At 35.6% G+C, this 21,491-nt stretch overlaps 1 protein-coding gene across 3 annotated transcripts in view; it reads right to left on the bottom strand.

Annotated features, from left to right (window-relative positions):
* LOC101743890 (beta-1,4-glucuronyltransferase 1) overlaps window positions 1-21,491 on the bottom strand; it is an 82,269-nt gene that overhangs the window by 26,864 nt on the left and 33,914 nt on the right. For 2 of the 3 annotated variants that reach the window (XM_004928508.5, XM_021349603.2), the window contains one exon: window positions 18,660-19,430. In XM_004928508.5, the coding sequence (XP_004928565.1) occupies window positions 18,660-19,249 (590 nt within the window). In that variant the 5' untranslated portion in view covers window positions 19,250-19,430. Of the gene's footprint in view, window positions 1-42; window positions 19,431-21,491 lie in introns of those variants that run through there. The other variant, XM_062672475.1, reaches the window with a different exon arrangement.

Raw genomic sequence — 21,491 nt, 5'->3', positions numbered from 1 at the left:
GGTTCAATTTAGTTTGCGTACTATCTGTAAAGAAAAACTGTGTGTGGTTGCAACGACATTTATTGTGCGACTGACTTAAATTTTGACAAGTAAAAATATCGTAATTAGCAAAGAGTATAAGGTTAGTAACAACATACCGCCCACCAAAGGACTACTAAGTTCTTTCTAAATCTATTGCACTAATTACAACGTCAAGGTGACTTCAAAACAATATTCTACAAAACGAAATAAAGGTTGCTTAAATACTAGACATCATAATACAATATGCTTAACTTGAGACTTAGTATTAATTTAATAATAATATTGCTACAGTGACGTTCTGGTAATAGCATTCATTCTGGCGCATATTAAACATTGATGTACTCATGCTTCTTTGTTATTGATTTTGCCCTTAAGATCCAATACTTTGATCTGAGATAACATAGCATTAACTGAACCCCTCCATGTAGTGTCTTGATATGGGCGTCAGCAACGACCAAGTGTACTAGGGTGTTCTTATTTCCAAGAATAATTGGGTGTTTTCGGTCATCAGGTAAGTTAGTATGTTTAAGGCGACCGCCCACCCTGAGGATATGATTCTCATCCAGGTATGGGTTTAGCGATCGTAATTTACTTTTTTTTCTAACTTGTTTCTTATCTCTTAGCCGATCTATTTCTTCTTTAAATTCTTGTTGTACTAACTTAATGCATGTGATAAGCGCCTCTTCAAATTCTTGTGTAGTTATTTCCTTGCTCGTACTTAAATTACTTTTGTATCTTAAAAATCTTTTACAGTAAATAATAGTTTTTAGTAATTCTGGTAACGTATCAAAATCTTCAAACTGAGCGGTTAAAGGTTTTAGTTCTTCTGCATTGTGGTAAGTATTTAATTTTACTGGTTTCATTTCCAATTCTGTTTCTGTTATTCCTGGCTTACTGTATATTATTTCTTTTTTGCATAACCACTTGGGCCCTGTCCACCACAACTCTTTCTGTTTGAAGTCCGCCAGCAGCATGCCCCGCGACCCGATGTCTGCAGGATCCTCTTCCGAAGCTACATGGAACCATCGGTGTGTGTTTACATTTTCTACAATTTCTACGACCCGGTTCGCCACGAATGTCTTCCATCTATGAGAATCACCAGATAGCCATGCAAGAACAATTGATGAGTCTGTCCATGCATAGATGTTAGAAGTAGGTATACGCATTGCATTTTTTATTTGCTTAAGTAACCTTGCTAATAACAGCGCCCCACATAACTCCAGGCGTGGTAGAGACACGGTACGGAGTGGTGCCACTCTAGTACGGGCAGCTAATAGATTGGTGAATACTGAACCATCTTCCCTCTTCACACGAATGTAAGCTACCGCAGCATAGGCTTTCATGGAAGCATCGCTGAAACCATGAACCTCGATGTTTTCCATCTGTGTGCTTACTGTGTTTAGCCATCTTGGAATACCTATCTCTTTTACATGTTCAAAGTCTTCTCTAATTGTCAGCCAATCGTGTAACAGCGATTGGTTAATCTCGTCATCCCAGCCAATCGGTTCTAGCCATAGCCTTTGTATGAGTATCTTAGCCAAAATTAAGCTAGGGGCGATCCATCCCAGTGGGTCAAAAAGTCTTTGAATATCAGATAGTATGCCTCTCTTTGTAATACTGCTTGACCTTGCTGGTAAGTTAACTTTGTACTGAAACTGATCTGTGCCCAGGTTCCAGATCAAACCTAGGGCTTGTACATTTCCATCCAATTTAAAATCCAACTGTGCTCGAGATGTCCGTTTGTTTGGTTCGATAGATTTCAAAAATTCAGCAGAATTGGATGACCATTTTGATAATACAAATCCACCTTTCTGTAGAATATTATCTACTTCTTGTGCTCTCTTTATGGCTTCAGGAGCACTGCTCTCCCCCGACATTAGATCGTCCATGTAAAAATCTTCTTTAATAATTCGAAAAGCCATTGGATGATTTCGACCTTCATCGTCCGCCACCTGGTGAAGCGTTCTTACAGCCAGGTGAGGGGCCGCCGCTGTACCAAATGTAACACGAAGCATACGATATTCTTTAATCGGGTCTGAATCATTCTCTCTCCACAAAAGGCGTTGATATCGATCGGCGTCTTCTTCATAAAGTAATATTTGCAGGTACATCTTTTGTATATCACTTGCATAGCAAACACGATGTAATCTCGATCTCATAAGTATATTCCTTAAGTCTTCTTGCAGTTGTGGACCTACAAGCAATTCATCGTTTAGAGAAAAGCAGTTGGAGCCCTTCGCTGAAGCATCAAATACTACGCGTGTCTTAGAAGTTTCTCTGTCTGCGTGTACCACGGCGTGATGAGGTAAGTATACTGATTTTCTCTCATTTATTTCATTCTTAGGTATTTCTTCCATGTAGTTAGCTTTTATGTATTCTTGCATGACCTTTGAATAATCTTCTTTCAGTTTAGTTTCTTTCTTAAATCTTCTTTCTAGCTGAAGTAGCCTCTTTCTAGCTATTTCCTTCGTATTTCCTTCAATCGAAATTGGATTATTTGTATTAAATGGCAGCCTTACTAGATATCTTCCTTCACTATTTCTCGTATGTGTGCTTTCATATATTGTTTCACATAGCTTTTCTTCCTTTGTTAATATTCTCTTTTTATCATTGTCAATTTCCCAGAGGGATTTCAACATATGATCTATATGGACTTGATGATGAAGGACCAGAAATGATTCATTTTCACGGTTATTATCGATTTCTCCGAAGAGGATCCACCCCAGGTTGGTTTCTTGGGTACATGGAGAACCTGGAGGGCCCTTAATAAGTGTTGGTTGCACAATCTGTGCATACTCTTTAACACCAAGAAGTAAGTCTATAGAACCTGGTTGGAAGTAGTTTGGATCTGCCAGGTTGAGTCCTTCTAGATGTGGCCAATGTGTGACAGTTACAGCTTTGGAGGGGATCTTCGTGGTCAACTCTTTACTCATAACATATGCTTGTATGTTGATTTCGAAGCTTGGATTCCAGCGGGAGCCAATCTTAAGTTGAACCACGTGATCAACGTTAGTCCTAGTAGATCCCACCCCGATAATACTTCCTCTCGCTAATTGCCTGGTAAGTTTGAGCATTTGAGCCGCCTTCTCGCTTAAAAATGAAGTCTGCGAACCTTGGTCTACTAGCGCACGAAGAACAACGGTTTGGTTATGCTCGTTCCTCGCTAAAACCATCGCTGTGGCTAGTAGTGCTGTGCTTTGCTTAGTACTGTGATGTGACGCCATCATGCTATTTATAACCTCTTCTTTCTCTTCTACACCGTGGTGAGATGCACTCGGTTGATTCCTTTCCTCAGTTTGTGCCGAGTCTTGATGGCGGTGGAGAAGAGTGTGATGCCGTCTTCTACATAAGCGACAGGACATTTGTAACTTACACTGGTAAGCAGAATGCCCAGGCACCAAACAGTTAAAACACAGATTGTTGGTCTTGACATAATCAGCTCTTTCTTTAGGTTGCAGTTTGGTAAAATTCTTACAATGACATAATGTATGTTTTTCTTTACAGAGCACGCAAGTTCTTTCATTTGGCTGTGACGTGGTGGCTGTGGCAGTTACTAAATGTGAACGTTCTCTTACAGGTTTGTCACGGCTGCTACAAGTCCCTGACACGGACAATACAAGTTCTAAGGTACGGTATCTTGACTGCAGGAAATCTTTTAAATTCTCCCAAGTTGGTAGTTCGTCCTCTGATTTTGAATAAGCTGTCTGCTCCCATTCTTTGTGAGACTCCGGGTCTAACTTTTGTATCACAAGGAATATAATTATAGGATCCCAGGAGGTCGTAGGTATATTTAAATTTTCTAAATTATTCAAACAATCTGTCGTGACGTCTAATAAATTTTTTAATTGATTTGCAGACTGAGAACTAATTTTCTTCTGATTAAATAATTTCTTCAACACTGAGTTAATTATTAATCTTTTATTTCCATACCTTGACTTCAAAATATTCCATGCTTTTTTATAATTGTTTTCCGTGACTTGAATAGGTTTTAATAATGTTTCTGCCTCGCAGCTGACTGTACTCTTAAGATAATGTAACTTTTGTACGTCACTTAAAGCCGGGTTCTTATCCACTAAGGAGGTAAATAGGTCTTGAAACGTAGGCCAATCTTCATAGTTTCCAGTGAATTTAGGTAATTCGATTCTCGGTAACCGAACAAGGTTTTCGGTATCCGCAATAATCTTAGAATTATTTGGTGAGGACGTTAAAGTACTCGGCGCGGCTGCTTGTGTGAAAGATTGCAAAAGATCTTTTAAATCGGCTAACAAAACGAGATACAAATCTTCGAACACGAAGTAATCTTCATTTTGAAAATATGGTAACTCTTGTCTTTGTTCTTTCGGTGTTATTTTTACCAATTGTAGATGCGTTTGCTTAAATGTAGTCCAATATTCTTCGATACATTTGATTCTTGCTTCTACATAACCTCTTGTCAATCTAGCTTTTGGACATTTCTTTAAATTAATTTGAGTTTTGTTTAAGAGCGCAGCTGTATCTTCTAAAACGTTCAAAAGTTCATCCATAGTACCGTCCAACCAGAAAACGGAATAAAATTGTAATATTTATAAATTATGTATAAATTATTTGTCTTTAAATCACTGGAATGTGGTTTACGGCTTACTGGAAAACAATATTTTCACTGGCCGGCGTCCATCTTCGATAGCTTGTATGTTCAAAAAATCCGCTCGAATTTGACCAATATGAATGATGTAATTAAGGTTCAATTTGGTTTGCGTACTATCCGTAAAGAAAAACTGTGTGTGGTTGCAACGACATTTATTGTGCGACTGACTTAAATTTTGACAAGTAAAAATATCGTAATTAGCAAAGAGTATAAGGTTAGTAACAACAAAAGTTATATAATAATAATAGCTGTAATAGCAAAATCTTGGACCCAAAACAATATGAACGAATCCGTAAATCGATAGATTACCCTGATAATAATAATGCGAATTTCAGAAATTTACTGGGTAGTATATGACCCAAATACATTTTCAATAAATTTCAACGATTAGTATATTGGTATGTTTGATGCCCTGGATATAGCTGTAGGTATAATAAATCTAAAATACTAAAAAAACAAATTAGCGTATCGCGGACCCAGTATACTATTAGGTAACATTTTAAAATATAGAAAAGTATTGCATCCATACTTTTCTATATCGACGCTTGAAAGGCAAACATGACTAAGCGACAATGTGTGAACTTTATAGTAGACTAATTCAAAGTTGAAATTAATTTAAAATGTACCTAAGAAATACCTGAAAAAAAATCTATTTTAACAAATCTAGCTGAAGGATTGAAATGATTTTAATAGACCTAGATAAACCTATAATTTTTTTGCGCATCGAATATGGTTATTGCCTATCATTTATGTACAAAGCAGTTATTGTCGCTTAGTCACGTTTGCCTTTCAAGCGTCGATATGCTTATGCGAATTAATAAATTTCGACTCATGAAATATGTTTTGTAGAAAAATAGGCACTGAACCCTAAAATTCGATCGAAATTTATATTCGTGACGTATGAAAGGGGCTTGTTGACGAATTTCGTATTAATAGGCAATTATTTATTTTAAAATTTCACTTTTAGCATGGGTATTAGTAATACAGGTCGATTACCCAATAATTTTAGGTACTTATTTTGAGAGTTTTGAGACATTCTGGTTTGAAGTGTGGAATAGCCGTTATAGGATACAATTAGCGATTTAGATCGTGTCTGAAGGTGCTGGACAGTGTGGTGCTGGAGATGAATGGTAAAAATACCATGGACAACCATGAGGACAAACGAATTGATTTTACACTAAAAAAACGACTTATCTCTCTGTACCGAGAACTTTAATTAAGCTTCTTAGGCCATAACTCAAATATGCATGAGTTATAGAAGCAGTTGATCGTTTTTTCTTATTGCTCTTGAAGGCAGACGAGCACACGGCCCACCTGATGGTGAGTGGTTACCGTCGCCCATGGACTTCAGTAATGCCAGGGGCAGAGCCAAGCCGCTGCCTACCGCTTAATACTCTAGAACAAGCCGAGTGGGACAGATACAGTGGAAACGCTCTAGGAACCCAATTCCGACACGGTGGTGTAAAAGTATTGCAGAGAAAACAGGGGAAACTCTACAACGATCTATTGAACTGGTGCGGGACAGAAGTAAATGGAGACAAATTCATATAAGGCTATTTTTGAGGGCACGATAAAGAAGAAGTTTCAAGGTATTTTTATTGGCCTTGTAGGCAGACGAGTATACGGTTCACCTGATGGTGAGTGGTTACCGTCGCTCATGGACGTCAGCAATGCTAGGGTAACATCCAAGCCGCTGCCTACCGTTACTTACTGCGCCTCATTTAAAATTATTTCTAAGAATTATCTAATTTATAAAAGTATGTAGGTTTCTATTTATTTATTTGGGAAACAAACAGTACAATATCAATATATAATATTTAAAAAAATATAGCTAAAACAATAACCAAATATGTTTCCACAATCAACATGACATTTTTTTATTTTTTTTTATTCTATACAGTAAGCTGTCGTAAGAACATGACATATAAGTAGAAAGTGAACAGAAAAGAGAATTTTAGAAATTTAAATTACAAAAAAACAAAAGCAGCACAATACGCACATATTATTTTATATATCAACTAACACTATAAAACTATAATACTCATCGGGCTAAATAACCTTATAAATATTTTAAAATAGCTTTTCTATAAGCTACAAGTGACAAGCAAAATATGTCAGCATTAGCATCATACAACCTACAAGATCTACGGACAAAAGAATTAGAAGCATATTTCGTTCGAGCCGTGGACATGTGGATTAAACTATCATATAATAATAACCAATACATGTCAGTAGGCTACGCCTGAGTCGTTGAATAATTGTATTCAAACCAAAAATATGGGTAAATCGATCTAAAAGTGGTCATTGCGTGTCCACAAAGAATTTGTATTGAAAGCATTTAATTAAGAGCACTCGGCTGACGAGTTTTATTATAGTATTCGAGGTCGTTGGATGACACGTATTCTTTCTTGTTTCGGCAACAATTCACGTCGATTCATAATAAGTAGTGTCCGTCCAATAATCGAAATTCGACCATAATCGATGACACCTCAAGGTTTAGTTTCACGTGTTATGTGTTACATTTTTTTTGTTTTGTTTTTTTGTTTTTATTTTCTTGTACAGATGTAAATCTGTTTCGAAATTGTTTTGTATTGATAATGTCGTCAATAGCTAATACAAAAAAACTGTTGACAAAGAGAGGACAAAATGGTACTTAAAATTTTGCCTTTTCTATACTAATATTATAAAGAGGAAAGATTTGTTTGTTTGTTTGTATTGAATAGGCTCCGAAACTACTGAACCGATTTGAAAAATTCTTTCACTGTTTGGAAGCTACACTATTCTCTAATGACATAGGCTATAATATTTTTTGAAAAAAATTAGGCATCCTTACTAAAACTTCAATAATGTGACCCAAGGTGTAAAAAAATTATCTAAAATATTCTTTACATCGCGTGCCCTGCGATAACTATTGATGATAGAATAAAATAATGTACTACGACTTTGTAGAACACATTACTATTTACAAAAAGTGTCGCGACAGCATATGTCTAACTATTATAGTTATGCCGCAATAAGTGTTCTTTTATTTAAAAAAATAAAATTTTGAACTTGAATAAAACGTTGAAATTTTTGTTAAAGACCCGAGCGGAGCCGGAGCGGTCCGCTAGTAAATTTATATTTGAATGGCCATTTCAATGTCGTTATTGGCTAAGTCAAAGTAATAACTTAAATATCTGCATATAAAAGTGTATATTCTCTAGACTGCAAAAAGGTTGGTCATATTTTAATAGAATTTTTAGGATGTCTTCGGATTCGCCTTGCGGATGATTCTGTAAAAATGGTTCTAGTGGATAGTCTGATTGGAACAAAGTCAGATTAAAGATTGACCAGCAAAGCAGGCCGGTTTTGCCTATCATAGAACTTTAAAAAAAACGGTCTTTTAAGAAGTACTCATTAATATAAATAAAAAGCATAAACTCTAGTCAAAATTTAATCAGCTCCAAGTAAAATTTTTCATTTCAAGGTCAATTATGTAACGATCAGTAGTAGATTGATGTACAAAATACCGTCATAAATAGACAATAGAAGCTAACAAACAATCTATTTGTTTAAAGATAATGATTCTCAAATGTATGTGATCCGGTGCTTGAGATGAATTGCAACGATTCTGTAGATCGTGCGTGATAACATCCAGAAGGAAGAAGAATACTGTTTGTAGGAGTTTCCTCCCTTGTACTAAAGTGAGCAGTGGCGTTCGCATCATTGTCATTTGTGTACACGGGCTACTGGTTGTTTTGCCCACTGAGTTTCTCGCCGGATCTTCTCAGTGGGTCGCGTTTCCGATCCGGTGGTAGATTCTGCGAAGCACTACCCTTGCTAGGGCCAGTGTTAGCAACACTCCGGTTTGAGCCCCGTGAGCTCACCTACACGTTAGGGCGAAGCTGATATAGCCTCTCAAGGCTATCAGCATAGGTAAAAAAAAGTTGTTTAGTATCAGCTTCGTTTACCAATTTAAGAACCGAAATTAATATGAACGTAGTGAATCAATTTACTAATTAATTAAATAATATTCATAATAACAACGAAGAGACTTATATAACTTTAAATTAAAAGCAATATCATAAAGAGATAAGAAAGCCGACTTCAAAAAATAAACTGAGAATTTCACTAATGTAGTCGAATCAAATTGAATATTATGATGCATTATATTCAATTGACTTCTACATAAAAAATATGTATATAATTCAAATATCAAATTTAATTGGAATTACATGAGAAACGCGAGATTTCTATTGGTCCATGTAAAAAAAAAAGATAAAACCTACAAAAACCAATACAGTCTAGTTGAGAACCTCATTTTTGCGGTCGGTTAACAAAACCAATTATTTCGCAAGGGAATTAAAATAGCTTCAGTTGCGATACGAACATCGCTCATGTGAGTTCACTTTCTGCTGGAGTCCAAGACAGCAACAATGAATAAATCTGTCAATCAACGACCACTCATTGTTCTCGCTTTGAACATATTGCACAATCTATCGTCTAGAACCACATCATCAAGACTTGCAAAGCGTTGTTTCGCCATCATTAAATCAGAGCAGAAAAAAAACGAACAGTACATAGGTTAACGTCAATTATTTATTCAAACCAGGATTCGGTTGTTCGTCAACACAGTTTGGTTACGCAATTACTATACTCTATATCATTATCAGCGGACACAGCGGACGCATGCAAACGATATGGGAACAGCGGGCCATTACTGAACATGTGTGGACGTTTGTTTATCTTTATGTTAGCGATCGCAAAATTCGAAGCTGTTCGAACGTGCGTTACGTATTTTGTTTTAATGTTCGTCCAGTGGTCGAAGTTTTACTGTAATCACACTGACGCCTTAAGATTTCCATACGTCTGTTATTGTTTGATATTTGATATTGATTTGATATGATTTTGATATTGGTAGGCAGCGGCTTGGCTCTGCCCCTGGCATTGCTAAAGTCCACAGGCGACAGTAATCACTCTCCATCAGGTGGGTCGTGTGCTCGTCTGCCTACAAGGCCAATAAAAAAAATATGATAAAAAAATATATTCGAATACGTAGAAAGAATATCACTAATTTAAAAAAAAAGTTATTTTTTGATGATTTATTTATTTTGTATAAAATGGAGAAGAAAAATTTATTCAGGTATAATAGAAATATGTATGTTTTACTTACAACGTTACGAAGGGCGTTATATGTGTACACATTGGATTTTTTGATCCAAATACGCTCACGGGGCGCTATTCAAATTTCCATACAAGATCGAATTATAAAGTCGATTATTTCACCCTAACGTCTTGAATATTCGTGCTCGCCCTACGATCTGAAGGGTCGACCTTTTCATGCTTTCGAATTACCGGTCACCGTCCTCGTCAAACCCGTCGCTTGCGACGAAGGGCTCGACGAGCGAATTAACCCATAGACACAGCCCAAGTTTCTCGTCGGATCTTCTCAGTGGGTCGCGTTTCCGATCCGGTGGTAGATTCTGTGAAGCACTGCTCTCGTAGGGTCAGTGTTAGCAACACTCCGGTTTGAGCCCCGTGAGCTCACCTACACACGTTAGGGTGAAGCTGAAATAGGCTTTCAAGGCTATCAGCATAGGAAAAAAAAAGCTTTGAATAGCACTGGAGTACTATTGAAATGGTGAGTGGTCACGGACAAAACTAAATCGGTTGCCAAACGAAACAACCAACTTCGTTTTAAAACTTAATATTTTCATAATTTATTCATAAAACGCCACAGGACGACCTTACTAGGACATTACGTTCGATATCGTACATCATTATCATGTGATTACACACATGCCGTCCGAAAATGACTGGTTTATTCGTATTATTATTCATCCGTAATTCCACATGGTTAATGTACATATAATAAGGTCAGAACTAAGTGGTGGCAATACAACGATAAAAAACGATTTCGATATTAGGCATTAGACATATTTTATGAAATCGCAAAAAAAAAAAAATGTTCTTTTTTTAATAATAATTGTATTCTATCTGCGATTTAGGTATAAGGCAATTATAAAAGTCTAAACAACCGACCAGTATTAATTCGTATTTGCCTAATTGAACAGTTGTGCATGCAGCTTAAAGTTGTTATCACAATCCATTATCTAAGATAGGGTTTTTATTTTGACAAAAAGCAAACATAGATTAGAAGAGGGGACCCAATTTGATTAAGCCCAATCATTGTACATAGCAAAATATAGCAAACATGGCGAATTTACTGCCAACCTTGACCAATCTTAAGTAAACTACTTGTGACGTACATAGTATCGCTCCAAACTTCGGAGAACACGTTCTCCCTGCCCCGTTCGAGGTGATTCAGAATACTTGACCAAATAAAATAGGACATTAATAAAACAGTGTAATAAAAATCAAAGTCCAAAAAATGGTCAATTTGTATAACTACCACCAGTTAAGGCGTATTTATAAGTCCGGACGAGTAGCTACCACTATTCTGCCGTTTTCTGTTACGAAGCCGTCTTCTTATCCGGCTTAAAGGGTGGGGCACCTTCTTTTTTATTGCCCTAGTAGGCAGACGAGCGTGCGGTCCACGTGATGGTGAGTGGTTACCGTCGCCCATGGACGTCAGCAATGCTAGGGTAACATCGATGCCGCTGCCTACCGTTATACAGTTAAATACAATTGAGCATTCGACCTCAACTTCAAAGGCACGTTAAGATGTCTATGGACTTCAGTGATCATTTTATTGATGTGGGACCCGATGACTGGCGTGATTATAGCCCGAAAATCATATGCACACACGGTCTTACTCATAATTTAATTTTGGTATTTTCATAAAGTCGTTAAAAGAAGACTACCAAGAATAATAATTAATCGTGGTAAAAATGTATAAAACAATACGTTCTAAAAGTCGTCTTATAACGAGCTTATGAACCTCCCATAGCAATTTATGATGATAAGTTTTGGATCGTAAGAACGTCTGAAAAATATACAGTAATCTGTTTGAGTGCAAAAGTTTTCAATTACAAATAATTGAATTTTATCCAGTGTTAAACAACCTGGAATACCTACACTTTATTTAAAGGCGAAACACTTAATTGCAAAATTAAAACCCGCAATCGTGACGAATTTTGCAATACAAAGCGATGAAACAATAGAACTGCGAACTCTTATCTGATGCGGTTTTAGAGTGGATTTTTATTTAAGACGTAAAGCTCTTTTTTAAATTACGAAGATGTTTTTTTTTAAATGTATTTTTATAATGTTTTATTTAAAATATTAATGAAAATCTATATACATATATAAAAATGAATTGCTGTTCATTAGTCTCGCTAAAACTCGAGAACGGCTGGACCGATTTGGCTAATTTTGGTCTTGAATTATTTGTGGAAGTCCAGAGAAGGTTTAAAAGGTAGATAAATATGAAATGCCCGGAATGAAATAAAAACAACAATTTTGTTTTCCCTTTGATGTGTCCCCGGTCGGGCGGATTCCTTTTTTTTTGTTATAAGTTTATTTTTATTTTATACAAAAGTTTAGACCTTTTATTTATCGATTGAGGCACTACGAAGTCTGCCGGGTCAGCTAGTTATATATATAAAGAAAGATTTTGTTTTATTTATAGTTTTCAAAAATGCTCACACATATGCGACGTGTGTTGTGTTAATGAAATCGTCGTGGTAATCACGAGACGATTTCAAGTGAAAGTCACATCTTCATGGTCTACTTGAACTACGCCTACGCGAATACGAGGTCACGATATTGAGTACTCATGAAAATCTAGTAATATACTTTTTTTTTTGTTTTGCAAAAGCACGGTCTCTATGTTAGAATGCGTTTATGAGTCACATCATAGATTATACACTTAATATTTGAGAAGTCACATCATAGATTATACACAGTCACATTTAATTATTTGACATTTGATGACGTTCGACAGTACCGAAGTTTCAAAAAGGTCAGACAGGGTTCGTCTAAGAAAAATCGTTTTGAATATCGAACAATTCGTTAGTTCGAAAGAAAACAAACAGAGCTACATAAATTCAAAGTCGTCGTGGCCAAAAGGCTGTTTTCGTCATTTCTACACTGTTTCTGTTTTTTTTTTCTTATTATGACCTAGGCTTCACGTTACGTCTAGGTCGTAATTAGAATTTTACTGTGTGGCTTCATATGAATAAATCCTTTTTATGTTTTTGTAGAATAAACTTAAATTCCAATTGAGAGCGTGTTTCTTATACTGTTAACTTAATGTGAACGAAACGTACTTAGTTTCACTGTAAAACTCGTGCCCCACCTGTAATAGCACCTCGTCTGTTAATTTGGAACGTTATGGTGATTACGAATTCATTCTATTAGCGTTCTAATTAAGTAAAGTGGCGAAAGTTGAATTAGTAGTACGCAGCAAAACTTGATTCTTTCGAGATACTATTCTGAAAAGACTATCCGTCAAAAAATAGTAAATAAAATTTCAGTCAGTCTCCAAATTTATGACTACATTAAAATCAGTCTTCTATACATTGATATACAGAGTAAATTTGATAACTTGTTTAGTCTTTCTCTGGTATTCGCGATCATTAATCCCATTCAAATATGTAGTTGAAGCTTTCTGTATTTCAGTTATAGTGTATTTCATAGATATAGAATTAATTATCAGTGTATTTCAGTTATAATTTCTGAATGAAGCACCCAGATCTTGATACACATAATACATACATATTGTAGTACTTCGATTATTCATAGGCGCAGATTGATTTGAATGTTTTAGATTAAATGATCACCGATTAAAAAAATTTTTTTATCAATGCTTATTATCCTAATTTTTCATTGATTCATACATGGATTCCATGATAGATGGAACTTACAAGATCATATCGATCGACTGCCAATCACAGAATCCGTATTGATGATAGACTTGGGTTGTGATTTTTTTTATAAAGAAATTGGATACATTTGAGACCACATAATATTATGTACATACGCTGTATGTACGCGTACAATAACGTTATAGTTCTGAGGGTAATTTAACTTGTTCATTCAGTTCATTGTGCGTTTGGCGTCGTGTGAGGCGACAACATTGACGTGATATAATAAGTGGAATTATTCTAGTACAGCACAGCGCAAAACTTAGCATTGTGGCGTACTTTGAGGGAGGTTATGGATTTTGTGTTTTACTTCAATTTAAGTGTTATTAAGACACTTATTAAATATGAAGTATTGAATGTCAACCCTGCCAACAATTCCCATCAAGGTCACAGCTCCGTTCCAAGATTCCGAAAAACAAATTCAGCGAGCTTGTCTTTTTTAAATTAGTTTTTTAAATTAAATTAGTTAGTTAGTTTTTAAATTATTATTCTTTTGTATTCTTTTTTTAAAGCGCCGATTAACAAAGCGTTTGAATCAGAAGTAAGTTGAAGAAACAACAATAGTGATAGTTAAATAAACGATCTGGAGCAAACGCCTTCTTCCCACGCGGCATCAAGTAGCAATTAATCACTGGACAAACGTTTCCTGGCAGATTTCTTAATTCTATGAACAGGTAGTCGTTGAAGTTTTTCGGTATCTAAAGATCCCTACAGTACTCTACAAATAAATTTAATGAATACAAATGAACAACGTTAATGCAATGTATCAACGAGCCGTTATCGTATTGTATAACATGATTTTCTATTAACGAGAGACAAATGTGTGTGAATGCGCAAACTGAATTATTATTCATTTCGACAAAGCGGCACGACACGGGAACCCTCTCATCGTGTGCCGCCGGTAACCTTCGTGTTAGCAACGTCGTCAGATTTGAGCCCCGTGAGCTCACCTACTAGTTAAGGTTACGTTGAAATAGCCTCTCAAGACTATCAGCATAGGTAGGAAGAAATTTTTTTTCGAATATTTTCTTTAATTTTACATAGCTCGTTTTTTTTTGTGATATTCTAGAATGGGCAATGTTACATCAGTTTGAAAACTTTTGCTTTTCATTGAGCGCTGACATCGTATTCCATATTGTCTTATTACATCCATTCGACGCCTACAGAGGAACTTTTATGGCACAATCACATTCGATTGTTACCTAATACAATACACAATTCCTTTAGGTGCTTACGTATGACGTTCCTCCTGATGGATTAGTCAATACGGATTGAATAAAAATGTATGAACTTTATCTGAATAGGTCGAATATTGGCATTAAAATTTTTTGAGTCAAAAATGTCATATATTTAGATGCCGTGTATTTTCAATGCAGTGTATTTTAGGAAAACTCCCGAGCAAAGATTGACAGTGGTACTCATTCCTGACATATTAACAGTAACAGTTAGTTGATTTGTTGATTTCGTGCGGACATTAAGGAGATAATTTTATATTATTGGGTTACGTGTACATTCACTAATTGGACAAGTTTCAATGTTTCAACAAATTTGGCAATATAATATGGTTTTGCCATTGCGTTACTGATAAACGTTTAGTCATCATCATTCATCATTATCCTACCCTTCTCCCAGTCACCTGGGGTCGGCGCAACTTTTTTTCTCCTTCTATACTCTTCTATCATATACCATTTCTTCGCTCACTCCCCTCTTACCCATATCGTCTTTCACGCAATCCATCCATTTCTTCTTAGGTCTACCTCTTCCTCTATATCCTTCCACATTCATAGTTAAAATTCTCTTACCAGCCTCATTTTCATTTCGTCTCATCACATGTCCATACCATCCCAAACGCGGACTTCTCAGCTTCTCTGTCACAGTTGCCACTTTCAGACTTCCTCTAACATATTCATTCCGTATTCTATCCATTCTCGTTACTCCACACATCCATCGCAACATTGCTGCTGCTTGCAATCGCCTACGTTTAATAACATTTAATAAGTAAAAGTAAGTGCATTGTAATCATGACAACAAAATAGTCGTATGAAATATTAAGATTATTGCACAACATTAAATATGTGCATAGATTTGATTTGAACCTATAGGAATTCGATGTCACAACACAATAATGCGTTCATTACATTCATTGCATTATGTCTGTAAAATGATTACACGCCACTTTAAGACATGAATATACAATATTCTATTTGATTAATGTTATTTTATTATTTAAGAAAAGGTTTTTGTGTAATAGCATTATTCCTTGTGTGAATTATGCTCTTAGAATTAACTTAAACAGCTTCTGCTAATTCATACCAAGCGTATGACTTTTCGATTGAGCAAAATGCTTATTTTAATATTAGACAAAAGCCACTAGATTAAAATGAGCCGAAATTTTAGGATTACTCTTTATTTATGTATTTCTACGTGAAAGGACAGAATGATAAACAAGGAGGTAAATTAAAAAAATAACCTCGGGCAGTAAAATGTATTTGTTGAATGACAGCGCTAACCGGATGCGGTTTAGAAGGTTGAAATTTATACTCGATTGCTTTACCGGTATTTTTGGAAAATTTAAATTAAGATTTGATGAGACCTTTAAGTATGGTCTCTTCTGTGAGATTTGTTGTGAAAATTTTATTTGATTCTTTAGAGAGCGATAACCTTTTTTTTATTGCTTAGATGGCTGGACGAGCTCACAGCCCACCAGGTGTTAAGTGGTTACTGAAGCTCATAGACATCTACAAACGTAAATGCGCCATCCACCTTGAGATATAAGTTCTAAGGTCTCAAGTATAGTTACAACGTCTGCCAAACCATTCAAACCGAAACGCATTACTGCTTCACGGTAGAAATAGGCAGGGTGGTGGTACCTAACCGCGCGAACTCACAAGAGGTCCTACCACCACCTTTTGTGCTGTGATAGCTAGCCACCCTCTACACGCATATGTGATTAAATTTCAAATCACCTCCAACTAATTTCGACAACAATAATTAATTAGGACATTTAAAAAAACACAGTTAGTTCTTATTATACCTTTTTTTTTTCTCAATTTTATTATCTCAAAGTGTTGTTTTTGGTTGAGATTTATACGTTTCATATCAATTTAATCAGAACTATTTTAAATATTGACCACATATTCTCTATATATAATATATGTATAAAACTTAAAAACATTTATTAATTCATTGCTCCAATCGATTGCAGTATATTTTAAAAGAATATTGGTTATACTTTAGCTGTTAATAAACATGTTGCATTTTATCTTCAAACTATAAAAGGTTCAGAGGATTGTAATTATCGATATTGATAAATAGTCTGGTTTTAACATAATATGTGTAATCAGAATGTTCGGGTGTGTAATCTCAAGCACCACCTGGTCAAAACGACCATAATCCAATTGGTAGTTTTATTCTTTTGAGGCAGACTATACAAAAAACCCTGTGCTTAAACTTTTTAAAAATGCTTCTAAAAAAAAAACAGTTGTAGCTAGTATAGTGTAGGTATCGTGAAATATCATCGACCATCTACCTATTCTTATCGCGATTATATATGTACTACGATTTGAATGGTGAAACAGTCGATTTTATAATGCAACTGAGCTTCGAGATTACTTTTTTTGGGCGACTTTTCTATTTCCTAAGTGATTCCCGCGCCGAGGGGGAACATTTTTATATGGAACTGGTATTCCTTATTACCGATCTGAGTTGCGCGGTGCAAATAATGTTGCTTACTCGCTACGGTAAGTCACATTGCATCAGGTGAGTCGGGAAATTCCTGTGTTGGATAGGCTCTTATTTCAATAGGTACATACTCGTATATACTAAAATGGCAACACTCTAAATGTATTTTTAGTTGTTTTCATCAACTTGCTTTCTTTTATGTCTTTGTAGTGTGCAGCTCGCCTAACCTTATATTTGTAACTGCACTGTCGACTTGAACAGTTCTCTTTTATTTCACCTACAACACTCCAATACATCTTTCTTCTTAATTGTTTCACTCTTGTCACAGTGGTTGTGGCATTACACGGCTTTTGAGGGTACCCCAGGGAAATCTGTACAAATTTGACGCGTCTTACGACTCATATGTCTATTTTCGTAATTTTGGATTTCAAATTGGCTTCGTGTTGAGAACTGGAATATTTGAAAGTTTGAACGTAACTCAGGATCAAATGAAATTAGAAAAAAAGGCGGATAAATAAATTAGATGATACGTTTTTTACCATTTACTTAATTGGTAACTTTTGAATTTAACTTGAATTTTTGTGCAAAGGTAATAAGAGAGTGGAGGTTGAAATCTAAACTAAGAAATAAGATCTTTTATGTCTATGACTCGCGAATTCCGACGAAAGCACAAAATGGTGTTATTTTCACCTAACACGAAGTTTCAATGTTGAATGCCGCATGCACTTGGTTTTGGACATTAAAAATGTTTTTGAGGCCATCGACTTCCAATATCGAATTAAGCATATCCGATCCTCAATACGAGTTTTAACGCTACCCTAAAAGTCAATTAATATATCTGCGATCCGCGAAAACAGCAGAGAACGTTATTATATACCATAACGATTAATTTAACGAAGTGCGCTCGCCATAAAACAAGTCTGTAGGTAATGAGTGGCTCATTTTATCGTAAAAATAATTAAGAACATCCATGTTTGGTAATAAAATTCATAATTGAAAAAGGAAAAAAAAAAGGTTTTCAATCATAAAGTGTTTTAGTGTCTACAATCCAGTCAATTAGAACCGACTGCCATTTTGTGTCTCAAATACTTACTCCCTTCTTTTACAGTTGCAATAATATGTTCTCGAGAACTTCAAGGCCTAAATTGAAAGTTGTATTAATTTTAAATAATTACCGCTAAAATTACCATTAAAATTTATTTTATACTTTAAGCAACTTAATTTTTTGTTATTATATCCATAAATGCACAATTTTGGGCAATCGTTATTCGTAGTGTTTTTGAAATGGTTCAAATGTTTATTGCACCATTATTCATGTGTTCTGTCTGGGTTTTGTTATTTTGATACCACAAAACTTCAAGGCGGAAGAAGGCATTTACATTTTGGCGTCTTTTGCTCCCCAGAAACCAATTGACACCAGGTAGGACGTGAACTCATCTGCTTTTCTGCTGCAGTAAAAAAACTGGACATAAATGTCTCAAAATAGCAGAAACGTTCTTTAGGACCTTAAACACCCGAAGACTTACCTTTCGACAAGAGGCAGCACGTTATCTAGGAATTCAAAGCCAGCGTGCGTCGTGTATGTGATGCTTTCATGACACATGATTGTTCCATGATCAGCTCGGATGTAGTTCTTTAAAACCCAAAATTCTCCGCGCTGCACCGTTTGGGGAAGGAAGTCCTTTTCTGTGCACGCCAGTAAGCTCCGAAGTCGTGTTAGTGTGATATCTGACAGCCCGTTCTCATCGACTATGTCTAACATTTCATTTATATCAACATCTGGAGGCGCTGCACTTATCTTTTTTTCTAGATCCGTGGCGGATACTGTACTAGATGCGGTTTTGTTTGTTGTCGGCATCGTCGAGGTCGACTTCTGGGAAGTGGATTCCTCGAAATCCCTGATCATAGGCTCTATAAGTCTATCTGTGTCGTTTCGTGTGATTTCACGTTTGAGATACTGGAGTTCCGCGTTCCTCTCGGAGCCATCGCCCGTCACCGGGACCCACTCGACCATCGGGGAAGTGTTTGCAGACAGATGCATCGCCGCATATAGCATCACAGCGATGTTAATTACGATGCTCACTCTAAATATAAAATTTCGTCGATTCGCCACCATGATTGCAATGATTAGGCACTTTTATAGAGGAAAACAACAACGTTTCGCTATAACGTCCTCCGACGTCCTCTAGGACGCAGTTTCCTATAGGGTTCTGTTCGTGTGAGCATCACAATTTATTCTGTCATCAGCAGGTGTTCGGAGGTGGGCGCCGTGCTGGCGCCGCGATACTATACGCCTCCTGAAACAAATAACAAAATTTCAAATATTAATTTAACTTAATTTTGAGGTAACTACTTTTTTTTTGGAGAAGGAGGTTTTACCGGTGTTAGGACCTCTTGTGAGTCCGCACGGGTAGGTACCACCGTGAAGCAGTAATGCGTTTCGGTTTGAAGGGTGGGGCAGCCGTTGTAACTATACTTGAGAACTTCGAACTTATATCTCAAGGTGGATGGCGCATTTACGTTGTAGATGTCTATGCGCTTCAGTAACCACTTAACACCATGTTGGCTGTGAGCTCGTCCATCCACCTAAGCAATAAAAAAAGAAAGAAAAGGTAAGCTAATTATAATACTGTTTGTAATAGGTATTGGAAATAGTGTTTTGTGCACGCATTCGCGTATTCTCAATAACACTACAGTTAATCTTGCGAAATTGGTAATTCAGTAAATGCGTGCCATAAAACAGTAATCAAAGGTTTAGTTACTCATTTGTCTTATCGTTATTCTTGTCTATGAAACCATAAAATGAACTTCATTTACCGGGAGCAGTACTTGTGTAATTTTAGATGGTTGAATTATGTCGGCAAGTCGGAATATGCTGCAGTTTCATCATTGCGATTTTTAACGACTTCCTGAACCGTTATGTCTTAAGAGCAAAAATTCAATAAGGAACCATTTCTTTAGTGTGGATATAAAATATGTATTCATTTTATTTGAATATGCAATTTCGAAAAGGGCACATGTCGCATATTTTGTCAAATACGTTTTTCCATATACATGTAGTTTTGAGGCTTACCTACACCCATTTTATAATAATTCCAGTAATTTTCAATAGCTAATTAACACTCAAATATATCTCAAAAGCTAATATTTTAAATTTTACACTGCTTTAGTAAATAATCAGGTTTTTCATTTCCTGAACATTTTACATTTTCAGAGATGTGCCCTTTTCGAAATTGCATATTCAATTGTAAATTTTAACGAAAATTTCAATTTGGTTAATGAGCTGAAGAAAACAACTGCTTGGAAAATATTATTTATTTAAATATTTCTAATGATAAATATAGAATGTTCGTCTTGTTGTTGCGGGTTCAATTCTATATTTCGGTATGTTAAAATAAAAAAAATACACCGCACGAAAATTATATTGATATATGTATTTAGATCGGTGAAGCGGTCGTTTGCTGTTTCGTGACACTAAAATTTTATCATGTGAATGTTACGATGATGCAATGTTTACTAAAACAAGCCATTACTTCCTCATCGTCTTCTTAGATGTTAATTTGTTACGGCAATGAAGAAATTTATTGCCGTGAAGATGTGTTTCCGGTGTTCACTATTAATTTATAAATGTTCACCTGTTATATAAACTCGTCCATTTGGTTTTCTGTATGACAAAACGCTGCAATATGTTTGAATACGTTCCAATGATTTTTAATTAAATTAAATTAACAAAGATTGTTTGATAAGCCTAAAATTAGCAGTTTACGTTGAATATTCATGTTTAACATTAACAAGAGATCCCGCAGTAGTCGAAATTATCGAACTATAATTAATTGGAATTGTAAGTTTGTACACTATTATGATTGTATTTTATACTTCTATAATCACAAATTTCGCCAAGACTACACTATAAAAATATTAACAAAGACAAACAATATTAAATCTATTCTCAATTTGACAACAGACGTCAAGAACAAAAGTTTGTCAATAAATAGTATGCATGCGTGTGTGCGTCAAATACATGGTATGTGTGTGTAATGTTTTCTTTATTGATTTAATGTATCTTTTACGCATTATTTTTAAAAAATATTAGCATTGTGCACTTCTTCTCTATATTCTCTATAAGTGTGGAAAATTTCATACTCCTCAGTCCGCGCAATTTTCGTAAAAAGGGATACAAAGTTTTTGCTTCACGTATTAATATATAGATATATAAATGAGATTAGGCTACACATGAGTGACATCAACTAGTTAACTGAGAACAAAAACAGTCTGAAATTATTTTACTAAAGGAAACTTTAGGATCGAATGGAACAACCAATATCTCTATCTTTAGATCGAAATGCTGCTGTGATGCA

This window comes from Bombyx mori, chromosome 15, assembly GCF_030269925.1.
Source record: "Bombyx mori chromosome 15, ASM3026992v2".
Classification (NCBI taxonomy): domain Eukaryota; kingdom Metazoa; phylum Arthropoda; class Insecta; order Lepidoptera; family Bombycidae; genus Bombyx; species Bombyx mori.
The sequence above is the reverse complement of the archived record's forward strand: the minus strand, read 5'-3'. Positions and strand labels throughout refer to the sequence as shown.